At 47.5% G+C, this 12910-nt stretch overlaps 1 protein-coding gene across 1 annotated transcript; it reads right to left on the reverse strand.

The window, feature by feature from the left end:
- Nucleotides 1-2990: 2990 nt before the first annotated feature.
- On the reverse strand, nt 2991-12706 carry LOC134506841 (lysosomal acid glucosylceramidase-like). Its single transcript, XM_063317204.1, has 10 exons — nt 12658-12706; nt 10528-10719; nt 9921-10067; nt 9195-9331; nt 8354-8526; nt 7430-7670; nt 6851-7075; nt 5604-5767; nt 4171-4296; nt 2991-3152 (listed from the first exon to the last, which is right to left on the reverse strand). The coding sequence occupies exons 1-10, from the start codon at nt 12704-12706 to the stop codon at nt 3044-3046; spliced, it is 1563 nt and encodes a 520-aa protein (XP_063173274.1). The 3' UTR covers nt 2991-3043.
- Between the last annotated feature and the right edge of the window lie 204 nt (nt 12707-12910).

Here is a 12910-nt window from a genome sequence, read left to right on the forward strand (position 1 = left end):
GTAGTAACATATGGCTGCGAGAGCTGGACCATAAGGAAGGCTGAGCGAAGGAAGACAGATGCTTTTGGACTGTGGTGTTGGAGGAAAATCCTGAGAGTGCCTTGGACTGCAAGAAGATCAAACCAGTCCATCCTCCAGGAAATAAAGCCAGACTGCTCACTTGAGGGAATGATATTAAAGACCAAACTGAAATACTTTGGCCACCTAATGAGAAGACAGGGCACCCTGGAGAAGATGCTGATGCTAGGGAGAGTGGAGGGCAAAAGGAAGAGGGGCCGACCAAGGGCAAGGTGGATGGATGATATTCTAGAGGTGACGGACTCGTCCCTGGGGGAGCCGGGGGTGTTGACGACCAACAGGAGGCTCTGGCGTGGGCTGGTCCATGAAGTCACAAAGTGTCAGAAGCGACTGAACGAATAAACAACAACAAAGCTAATCTAAGTTTTTGGCAGAAAACCCCTCTTAAACCATTATCAGTTAACAATCATAAGATATGGCAAGAGTCAAATGTGTTTGCAGTTGCCAACTTTATCAGGGATCAGGGATCAGCCAATGCACCTGTGGGCTTCAGGGTGGGATTGTTAAGGACTGACCAACTTGAAGGACTTTTTGGACAAGGCCACTTGCCTCTTATGGACTAGCAACGTTTTGAAATTCTGTTGATTCTTGGGGCTATAGCACTCCCTGCAGGACAAAGCATATAGCAGTGCTTTCCTCCGGGTGGAACAATTTGCTTTTATTTCTCGCTCTAAACCGGTGTTTCCAAACTTGGCCACTGTAAGATGGGTGGACTTCAACTCCCAGAATTCCCCACCCAGCATGCTGCTGAGCATGGATCCCAGCATGCTGGCTGGGGAATTCTGGGAGTTGAAGTCCACCCAACTTACAGTTGCCAAGTTTGAAAAACACTGCTCTAAACTAATCACAGCCCCCCCAGCCCCCTTTTTCTAGCCTGGAATCTTCTGTCCTGGAAGGTTATATTCCAGTTGTACACTTTAAAAGTTGAAGATGGAAGAATGCCCATGATTAGTGTCCTTTCTTTTAGAAAATTTGTGTTTAACCTCTAGGATTCATTTGTCATAAGAGATTTCTTTCTGTTTGTTTGTTTTTTAAGAGGGGTATTAAAGCCTGGCCATGCTGACTTCTGGAGATCTGTCGATCTAGCCAACAAAGCTGAATGGAGCTTCCATGTATAGGGGCAAAATGCTTGTAGATGTCAGCTTTATGTGGATAAAGGTGTAAATTAGGTAAATGTCAGGAGCAAAATGTCTGTAAATGTCAGGCTCCCAACAGTGGGAGCTGATAGCAAAACAAGGGAGAGATTTAGCTTTGTGATTTCAGAGCTTGCCAAAAAATCTGCCTATTGAATTTGGAATATAAAGCTAGAACTGTCCAGTGACTCACTTATTCCACACAATTTGAGAAGTGCAATGTGGGAATGCAAAAACCCAGCAGTACAGGTGGTCCTCAACTTACGACCGTTTGTTTAACAACGATCCAGAGTTATGACAGCCCGTAAAGCACTTCCAAGCATCACAAAACATTGCACCCCCCCCACGCGGCCATGTGATCACATTTCGGGTGCTTGGCAACCGGCTCGGGTTTACAACCGGTTGCAGCATCCCACGGTCACGTGATCGTGCTTTGTGACTTTTTTGCTGTTTTCCAGCAAAAAACGCCCATCGGGGAAGCTGGATTTGCTTAACGACTGCTGTAAAAATGGTTGTCAAATCGGGTCCAGTCACATGGTGACTCGACTTACGACTGCAACAACTTAGGATGGAAATTCCGATCCCAATTGTGGTCGTAAGTCGAGGTCTACCTGTAATGCTGTTATCCCCAATGGACATTTTCCCCCATAAAACTCGTGAAACTGGGCTATTTTAACTCCCCTCCTCCCTAGCCAGTATGGCCACTGGCTCAGGATGATGGGGCCTGATGTCCGACAGACTGGGAGGTTGCTTAATACCACTTGATAGAAAACCCCCACCTTGCTTTCCTGCAGTAGGTAATCTGGACACATCCCAGCAAGAAACAAACCCCTATTGCCTCATAGCATGGTCAATGTGCAAAGGCCCACTCTCATCCCTTCTACCCATTTTCCTGTCCTGACTTTTCTGAACCAGAGGTTGGCTTAATTCACATTTAATGCTCAATAAATCATGGTGAAAAACCAAGATTATGGCAACCAGCTTGATTGATAACTGGCAAATAGAGGGAGAAAATGTAGAAGCAGTGAAAGACTTCGCATTTCTAGGTGCGAAGATTACTGCAGATGCTGACTGCAGCCAGGAAATCAGAAGACACTTAATCTTTGGGAGAAGAGCAATGACCAATCTCGATAAAATAGTTAAGAGCAGAGACATCACACTGACCACAAAGGTCCGCATAGTTAAAGCAATGGTGTTCCCTGTAGTAACATATGGCTGCGAGAGCTGGACCATAAGGAAGGCTGAGCGAAGGAAGATGGATGCTTTTCAACTGTGGTGTTGGAGGAAAATCCTGAGAGTGCCTTGGACTGCAAGAAGATCAAACCAGTCCATCCTCCAGGAAATAAAGCCAGACTGCTCACTTGAGGGAATGATATTCAAGGCAAAACTGAAATACTTTGGCCACATAATGAGAAGACAGGAGACCCTGGAGAAGATGCTGATGATAGGGAGAGTGGAGGGCAAAAGGAAGAGGGGCCGATCAGGGGCAAGGTGGATGGATGATATTCTAGAGGTGACGGACTCGTCCCTGGGGGAGCTGGGGGTGTTGACGACCGACAGGAAGCTCTGGCGTGGGCTGGTCCATGGAGTCAGGAAGAGTTGGAAGCGACTCAACGAATAAACAACAACAACAAAATCACGGTGAAGCTACAGGGGGAACAGGAAAGGGTTGTGAGGACAGGAGTTTATTCGGTCCCAGCATCATTGGCTCCAGATGGAGCATCGTGGAACCCTATGCTTCATCCCAGGAAGGTGCCTGCATCTGTGAATGCTTCTCTGCAGAGCCGGTTGTTCCTCAGCGACCAGCAAATTTCCTTCCAAGTCTCAGGACCTCAAACGTGCCGTCTCCACAGGTAGGTTTGGATGGAGTAAGCTGGCACAAGGTCCTTAATATAACCCACCTGATCGTCCAAGATAGTCAAAGTAACACCGAGAAAGGACCTGGAAAGAAAGCAAAAATTCTGGTCAACGGGGAGCGAGGGAGCATCTCTGAGGTCTGGCTGGCCAGTGGAGAAGTAAAAAGCCGGATCAGGATAAGGCTTGGCCCGATCCAGCAAAGCTTGGTTTAAGTTCTTGGAACCTCACAGATTTAATCCTCAGTGAATGGATTCGCCGAATGGGAACTGAGTGCAAGAGGCAAAACAAAGAGCCGTGTTGGCCTAGTGGTGAAGGCAACAGGCTAGACACCAGGAGATGGTGAGTTCTAGTCCCACCTTAGGCATGAAAGCTGGCTGGGTGACCTTGGGCCAGTCCCTCCCTCTCAGCCCAATCACAGGGTTGTTGCTGTGGGGAAAATAGGAGGAGGAAGATTAGGTCTATTCCCCACCTTGAGTTATTTGTAAAAATGTATTTATTTCTCAAATTTTTGCTACCACCCACATACCCCCTAAGACGGATGGACAGACAGACAGATAACCCTCTCAGCTTATCCCATAATGGTATGTGAGAATGACTTTGGGACACCAGGCGAAGAGAACCATTAGATAAGAGGATGCTGAGCCCGCAGCTGGATAGTGGATGGGGCAAGAGGCTCAGAAGGGACCCTCCCTAGTTTCTCGGGCTGTAAAGAGACGGGTGGGGGGGAGAATTGTACTTTCCGACTTGCAAGATTGATGTCAGCCTTAATAGGTAGACCAGACAGGAAACGCGACCAGATGAACTAATTCTACTTTATTGTAAGGCTACATTAACAGGATCTTGCAAGTCTGAAAGTCCAATTCTCCCATCTCCTCTGCAGCCCGAGAAACCAGGGAGGGTCCCTTCTGAGCCTCTTTGCCCACCCATTATGCAGCTGAGGGCTAAGCCGCCTCTTATCTGACCATCGGCAGCATCTCTTCACCCCGTCTCCCAAGGTCTTTCCCACATGCCATTACATATCCCAAACTTCATGCCAGGGACCTTCTGGCCCTGAACATTTTCAATATGGGGACAATTCCCTTCCCAGATCCTCTCCACTTACTTGTTCAACACCACAACCACTGCAATGCCGTCGGGCCGCAAGAAAGCTGCACTTTTTAGCAGGAAGGTGTCAGTGAAGAAGCTGGAAGTGAGAGCGACTCGCACAGAACCTTCGGGGATGAATTTGCTGGCCAGAAGAGAGAAGAAGTTAGCCGACATCCTTGGGTGGGGATTGCTAATCCTGTTCCATCATTGTCCATTCTACAATCAGCAAGCTATATCAGTTCTGCCGCTGTTGGCGAAAATGGACCCTCCATATCCAGGGGGAAAATAATAAGCTTGGAGACCTCCTGAGTTTGGCTCAAGTGCCACAAAAGTTTGGGGCGTTTAAAAAAAGGAAAGAAATTCTATCTTCAGGTTGCTTCTCTGGACAGCTCACTTGCTGTCTTATCACTTTATCCCGTTCCTTATTAAATAAACTGGTCCACCAAGTCAGGAGAGAATCGAAACAGAATCCCTTCCTTGTTCCAGAAAGGGCGTATCCAGTAGCATGGAATAATGATTAACTTTGAATAATTGGGGGGGAATTAATAATACAGGAAGAAGTGGGAAATGGAATGTGACTGTGGAAATGACTGATTGGCTGGCAGCCGAAAGAGGAGCAGTTGAAATAGATCCCACTGGGAGATAATTATCATTATTGCTGGAACCTACACACTTTCCTGATGGATCGGACTTCCCAACTCTGCACAAAAATATGAGCAGGGTTATATTTTTTACGAGAACACTGTAGCCTAATCCAATTTCACGAACTGTTTTTATCCTTAGCATAAAAACTGTCTCCTTCTGTAATGATATGGAAGAAAGGCCTTGGGAATCAGGCGAAGAGATGCTGCCAATGGTCAGATAAGAGGCGGCTGAGCCCGCAGCTGCATAATGGGAGGGGAAAGAGGCTCAGGAGGGACCCTCCCTGGTTTCTCGGGCTGTGAGGGAGACGGGGGGAGATTTGTACCTTCAGATTCTGTCAATGTAGCCTTACAATAAAGTAGAATTAGTTCATCTGATTGTGTTTCCCATCTGGTCCACCTGGGAAGGCTGATCTCAGATGTAATGGGATATGGAAAAAACCTTGGGAGACAGGGCCAGGAGATGCTGCCAAGGGAGTGGTCAGACAAGAGACAGCTGAGCCCGCAGCTGCATAATGGGAGGGGAAAGAGGCTCAGGAGGGACCCCCTAATTTCTTGGGCTGTAAGGGAGACGGGGGGAGAATTGGACTTTCAGACTTGCAAGATACTATTAATGTAGACTTACAACGAAATAGAATTAGGGTCGTGTTTCCTGTCTGGTCTACCTGGGAAGGCTGACACCTTCCCCGGCAGCCTGTGGAATTCCCTTCCACGGGATGAGTCCACTTCACTGCAACCACATTATAGTTCTTCTCACTCCCCCCTTCCCCAACCCCTTGGAAACAGGATAAGTCTCGGCCCAGTTTACCTGAAATGTCCTATGTGGTAGAACATGGGCTGTTTGTAGAATTCATCTTTAAGGGGGTTCACAATGATTGGGCTATCTACAAAGTTGTTTACCCAGTTGGGACCCCCTTCCATGTCGAGAGCCAAGTTCCAGTCAATCCACCCTGTGACAAAGTGGTTGAGATTCTGCAGAGACCAAAGGATCAGCGTCTTCACAGGCCTCACAATAGTTTAACAAGACTTTCTTTGCATGCAGAAAAAACCGTCTCTGGCTTGTCCAGATAGGGCTGAGCAAAATTCCATACAGCCAAGTTAATCCACAAACCCAAATTCCCACAGGTCCTCAAAGCAAGGACAGGAGAATGGATTGCTCCAAGGGTTGATTAAATCATGTCTTTCGTGCAGGCAATTCATTCCACCATAGCTACCCACCTGCAGAACTATCAATTATTATTAATATTATTATTATTATTATTATTATTATTATCGTTCCTGCCTTTTCTATACAGGTAGTTCTCACTTAATGACCATTCATTTATGATGGTTTGGACTTACAATGATGCTGAGAAAAACAACTTGTGACTGGACCTCACACTTATGACCATCGCAGCGTCCCTGCGGTCACATGAACACTATTTGAGTGCTTGGCAACTGGTTCACATTTATGACCACTGTAGCATCCCATGGTCAAGCGATCACCATTTTTGAGCTTCCCAGCTGGCTTCTGGCAAGCAAAATTAATGGGGGAAGCCAGATTCACTTAACGATCATGTGCTCCGCTTAACGCCCACAGCGATTCACTTAGCGACCACAAAATGGTCATAAAATTGGGTCAGATTCATTTAATGACCGCTTCATTTAGCAACCAAAATCCCAGTCCCAATTGTGGTCATTAAACGAGGACTACCTGTATATACTGTAACTAATACTCCTGCCTCCTATTTTCCACATCTGGACTCTTAATCTTCCTTTCCTGACGCCTCTTCTTTCTCTGCTGCGTCTTTTTTAAGATATGAAAGGGACAGTTTCTTAAGGTGGCCAGTCTCTCCAGAAAATTTTTCAGCTGGAGTACAGGAGATTGCCATTCCAAATAAAGAATTTAATTTGATTTATAATGCAGAGCAGGAACACGGTTTAATGTCGCAGGGGCCCAGCTTCCCAAAGACGCCTCGACCCTTTGAAGGACGAGAAGCATTTCAGTAACTCATCCATTCCTTCTACTCCTGTCATTGAAGACGCAGATCTTTGGCCATGGCAACGGGGCCTTACCGCCAGGATATTTTCACTGTAATAGACGCCTCGATTCCAGCTTCCCAGATCGACTTTCACGTCCCAGTCTAGGAAACCGTTGCAAGATTCTGTGTACAGCAGGAAGACATCGGGGTAGAGGAGACTGGTGGCTTCTACAGTGGGTCCAGGAGGGACAATGAAGTCAAAGTACCAATGGATGCCAATGCCAGACACAAACTTGGCAGCGCTGCTGTTGCCAAGCACCTGCCAGGGGACAGAAGGAAGAAGAGCCTCAATGTTCAGCAGCTTCCGAAACCCATCATTCCCAGCCTAGTCCTTGAGACATTTTGGCCCTCCAGCTGACAAAATTCTCCCACAATGTTTGAGATGCATCTTCTCAGTCCATGTCCAAAATGTGGATACCTACCACTGCACCCCAGATCTAAAGTTTGGCGTGGAACGCTGTTTAAAACCCAGGCTTTGTCTATATGGTCGTGGAGATGAGCTCCAAGCACTGGGGACACCCCACTTGGTTCAGATCCAAAGTCTGGACCCATGGTAGTGTAGACACGTCCTCAAGGTTGGAGATGGACCAACTTGGACAAGGCGAAAGCTTACCACGTTGGCCCATGAAGGCAAGTGAATCCTCCCGTCATCGAGGATGACCAGGTGGACATTTCGGTGGCGGCTGGCAGCAAGGGCAGGGCCCATGTCCTTAACAATGAAGTCACGCTGTTGTTTGGCCGAGACATAATTGGTGGGGAATTTTTCCCTGTTCACAAAAAGGGAGGTGATTGGCTCGTTCTGAGTTGTGAAGGCCCAGAAAGTGATGTTGTGCTTCAAATATACATCAAGGAACCTGGACTCCAAGACACAGGAAGTTGCAGGGATGTTAGTTTTTCATGCCACATCTTTGCTTGGGGGAAAAAAAATTAAGACCCCTTGGATTTATGAGAACCCCACCTCCCGGTGCTCCAGCTGACGGGAACAGGTATTCTATCTGAATCGGCAAAGTGACAGAAATAAGTTCACCTACTTTGAATTAAAGATTCCAGATGTAGGGTTCCATTTTGGCTTTTAGTAACTGATGGGTGGACTTCATCTCCCAGAATTCCCCAGCCAGATGCTGGCTAAGGAATTCTGGGAGTTGAAGTCCACCCACCTTCAAGGGGCCAAGTTTGAATGACGCTGCTCCGGAGGATGGAAAAAGGACTGTAATAAAATAAATGCATAACAATGCAACAGGGTCAGCTTGAAACTGCTCCCAAATTTCTGGGGAGATGGGTGTCTGAACTGGGACTAAGCTTCTCCGGCGATGGCCCCCTGCTCATTTCTTAATCTTTATCTACAGCTGCTAGTTTGGGATTTGCAAGACGCATCTGCCTGTGGGCGGGGCGGGGCCAGGCCATGATTTGGGGGTGGAGCTCGGGAAGGGGTGGAGACAAGAGGTAGGTGGGGCTTGGCTCGTGGGGGGGGTGCCTGCTAACTTCAGATTTTAAGGAGCAGCTTATGAGTTGGATGAGATTGAAAAAGGGCCATTACCTGATAAGATAGCGGGCCCAGGTCTTGTGGTAAAGGTCGCCTGGTTCTCCCTTTAACCAGGATTTGCCTTGAACCTCGTTGTTGGCCCTTAGCCAGCCAGGACTGGTCCAAGGGCTGGCAATCAGTGAGAGAGATTTTTTGGAGAGTTGCATGAAACGGTAGAGCAGAGGGATCTGTGGAGAGAGAGATTGATCAAAATTCAACAAGAGCGTTCACAAGGTCTTCTCACTCTTGTGGGTTGATTGACTTGAAGTCCTGGAGCTCGACGTAGCTGAGTTGCAAGATGGGGAGCGAGGACCGTAGTGGCTTTGTTTTTCCTCTACCCTCCACAGCTGCTTTTCCTCCTCTGTCGTGTCTGGTTTTATATAGTATATATGACAGCCAATGGGGAAGGTGCTGCCTTAGGAGTGGGGAGACCCAGGTTTTAGTCCCCCTTCAGCCACAGAAGGTCCCTGGGGAATTTGGGAGCAGTGCCCCACCTTCCGGCCCTAGACTGGGAAGCCGACAAACATCTTTCATCCTGCCTGTTTCCGACCAGAGGCCTTTATCCTCCAGTGGATTAATTTGGGCTCATAACTATAATAGTAATTATTGCATCAATGTATCATTATAATAATACGCAGCTTGCAATGCCTCTAGAGAATTCTAGTTACTGGGCAAATGGAAGAGAGAAAAATGAATGGCACGTATCCTCATAATGGCTATGATTTGCAAAATTTGGGGAAGGCCTTTCTGCAAATCTGGACTGAGTCCCTCATCTGCTTATAACTCCATTTGGTGCGCGGGGAGGGCGCCGTTTCGGCTGCAGGGCATGGTAAATGCTGAGTCTAGCCAAACTCACCCTAAGCGTGGTGTCTTCTGGGGCCAGGTTGAAACACTGGAGTTTAAAGTCATCCTTGCAGCTGTCGCCATAGCTGTACGGCCGCATGGAAAAGTCGGAGCACCCGATGGGCCAGCGCAGCAAATTGTACTCAATTCCTGCAAAGGTGGAGAAAAGAAATGCTGATCGGCTACATTCCAGGATTCTAATTTTCACGATCAAACAGAGAAAAAGGGGATACAAAACTTACTGTGTCCACAAAAAATTTGATAAGGCCATAAATACCATTTCATAAAGATGGCTCTTTGCCAGAGCGTGTCTTATTCCTTTTCCCTCCCCTTGCTTTTTCCTTTCATGCCGTGCCTTTCATTGATCCATTTTCATTTAAGGATACTTTCACTTAGTTGCTCCCTTCCTCCAGTAGGTTTGCATTTTTGGATGAAAGCCATCTTGAGCATTCAGTTTCAACTGACAGCATATAAATCGAGTAAATTAAAAAGCGTAGCCTATCCTGTTTTTTTCCCCCATGCATAAGTGAGTAAAACAGGTTTGTTTGTTTTTTAAAAAGAAACTTTTCTGGATTGTTCCACTTCAGACAATATGCCCAAAAAGATGGCCATCTTGCTTTCAAACGGATCCTAACCCTGCTGGTTTTTTAATCCTCGCCTTAAGAAAGCTAGGGCCTCAGGATGCACCATTTCCCTGAGCTGCTAGCTTCCCTCACAATGCCATTTCCAAGGCTCTCACCTTCTTCGGAGAAGTAAGACCGGAGCAAGTGGTTTTGGGTTGCAGAAGACATCTTTAGGATGTTAATGGCAGCAGCATCGGTTTGCGAGCCGCCGAAACCCTTGATGCATTGATGTTGAACGTAGGGATTGTAGGTGTAAAAAAACCCTCCTGAGGTGTAAGGAATGGAGTAAATTGTTTAGCAGGTGAGAAAAAGGTTACAGGTAGTCCTTGACTTACGACCACAACTGGGACTGGAACTTCTGTTGCTAAGGGAGGCGGTTGTTAAGTGAGTCACACCTGATTTTACGATCTTTTTGCTACGGTCGTTAAGCGAATCTGGCTTCCCCTATTGACTTTGCTTGTCAGAAGCCGGCTGGGGAGGTCGCAAATGGTGATCACGTGACCCCGGAACGCTGCAACCGTTGTATGTGCGAGCCAGTTGCCAAGTGCCTGAATTTTGATAATGTGACTGCAGGGATCCTGTGACAGTTGTAAGTGCAAGGACTGGTCGCAAGTCACTTTTTTCAGCACCAACGTAACTTCGACTGGTCGCTAAATGAATGGTCGTAAGTCGAGGACCACCTGTAAGGAGGCCATCCTTCCCTCCCTGTCAACAGAGGCTTACCTGAAGCTCCTCGACTGGGACTTATTTTCCCTACGCTGCGCTCCAAACGTTGGCCGGCCCTGCTGGTTGTGTACTTGAGAAAGTTGCCCACGTCAGGGAGGGAGACTGGGTCCAGTGTGTCGCAGTACGTCGCGTTGCAAACACACACCATTGCATTTTCCCCAAGAAATTTAGGAATGCAAGGCTGGCTCGCTATAGACCAACCGAAAATGCAAGGGAGGAAAAAATGGGTAAATTTAGACCTCGCCTACGGGCCCAACAGAGTCCTGCCCGCTTTTCCTTCAGGCTTCACCCAGGGGGACCCAGGCAGCTCCTGTGAAATCCTACGGCGTCCCCTCGCCCTGCAGATTCCTTGCCACTGACCTCTTGCCTCGAACGCCCCTTGCAGGATGAGGAACAGCACCCCCCAAAAATCACGCCTCTGCATAGCAACCCTGATGTATCTGTATCAAACTGACAGAGGAATTCACCTGCAGGGGGAAAAAAAAAAAGATGTGCTTTTCGGTGCACTATTTGGAAATCTGTTCATTTATTAATGCTTGGCTCTTGCACCCAGGTCCTAAATCTGGCTATCGTTCAAGGCCAGGAGGGTAGCAGGAGCAAACCAGCATCCTGAGTCCTCAAACTGGGTTTGCAACTAGACGTTGGAGCCAATAAATTTCAAACACCATCTGGGTTTACAGGTAGTCCTCGCTTAACCACCACAATTCAGACCGGAATTTTGGTTGCTAAGCGAAGCAGTCATTAAGCAAATCTGACCCCATTTTATAACCTTTTTTGCAGCAGTCGTTAAGCAAATCATGCGGTTCCCTGTTGATTTTGCTTGCCAGAAGCCAGCCAGGAAGGTCGAAAATGGCAACCATGTGACCACAGGATGCTGCAACAGTCATAAATGCGAACCAGTTGCCAAGCGCCCAAATCGTGATCACATAATTGTGGGGACGCTGCAACGGTCGTAAGTGTGAGGACCGGCTGCAAGTCGGTTTTTCAGCACCATCGTAAGTCTGAACCATCCCTAAACAAATGGTTGTTAAGTGAGGACTACCTGTATTCCCTTCAGCAGTGGTCATCCAGGAGCTGTGTGCACCAGGCTAGTGAGAATTAGCTTGCTGACCCAGCATTTTTCCTTCAAACCGGAGATCGCCCAGCCCCAAAACCTGTACAAGAACAGATCACCCTTTTTTTTTTGGTTGGATGGTTGGGAAAACAAGGAGAGAGAAACAGTGCCTTTGTACAGGAAAACAGCTTGTCTGCAAAAGGTTGGGCGCCTGAAAAAAGATATCAATCAATCAATTTAAAATCTTTCCCACCTTACACAAATGTCAACTCCAACTCTTACCAGGAGGGGTGATGTTGTTCTGTCACCTGCCAATCCTTAACCCCCGAGATTGAGAATGCTTTTGCCCCTCTGGCTGCAACGCTTTTGCGGATACAGAGACAAAAAAGCTAGAAGCTGCAGGGATAGGAGATTCAACCAGAACGATAAATACATAGCAAGCTTTCTGGGAAAATAGATCTTGAGGGTGTGTCTTCAACCTGGAGGGATTTATGTACAGGCATGCAACAGGGCCATATATTTTCATTGCCTCCTTCTGGGACCAAACCAGAGCCCAAGTGTAATGGTTTTTGAGAAAGACCTCGAGGAATGGGGCAAAGAGACGCTGCCTTGGGAACGGTCAGATAAGAGGCGGCTTAGCCCTCAGCTGCATAATGGGCGGGGAAAGAGGCTCAGAAGGGACCCTCCCTCGTTTCTCGGGCTGTAAAGGAGACGGGGGGAGAATTGGACTTTCAGGCTTGCAGCATTCTGTCAATGTAGCCTTACTGTAAAGTAGAATTAGCTCGTCTGGTCGTGTTTCCCGTCTGGTCCACCTGGGAAGGCTGACCTCAGATGTAATGGGATGTGGGAAAGACCTTGGGAGACGGGGCCAAGAGAACGGTCAGATAAGAGGCGGCTTAACCCGCAGCTGCATAATGGCTGGAGAAGGAGGCTCAGAAGGGACCCTCCCTAGTTTCTCAGGCTGTGAAGGAGACGGGGGGAGAATTGGACTTTCAGGCTTGTCAGATCCTGTCAATGTAGCTTTACGATAAAGTAGAATTAGCTCATCTGGTCGTGTTTCCCGTCTGGCCTACCTGGGAAGGCTGACACCAAGATCTTCCATGTGATGTTGTCATGGGCCATCAAATCAATTCACCATCTTCAGGTTTCTCATGCAGCATCTTTATCCACTCCACCAAACTGGTGCTCATCAGATATTGCACATATTCACCTTTATTACTGCAGTATTGTTATATTAATATTTAAGTTCATTTAATATTTTGCAACCAGCTTTTGAAGCCTGCTCGGTGTTACATATCCAGCTTGGCAAGAGGGGAATATAAATTA

Source organism: Candoia aspera, chromosome 17 (assembly GCF_035149785.1).
Source record: "Candoia aspera isolate rCanAsp1 chromosome 17, rCanAsp1.hap2, whole genome shotgun sequence".
NCBI classification, from domain to species: Eukaryota; Metazoa; Chordata; class Lepidosauria; order Squamata; family Boidae; genus Candoia; species Candoia aspera.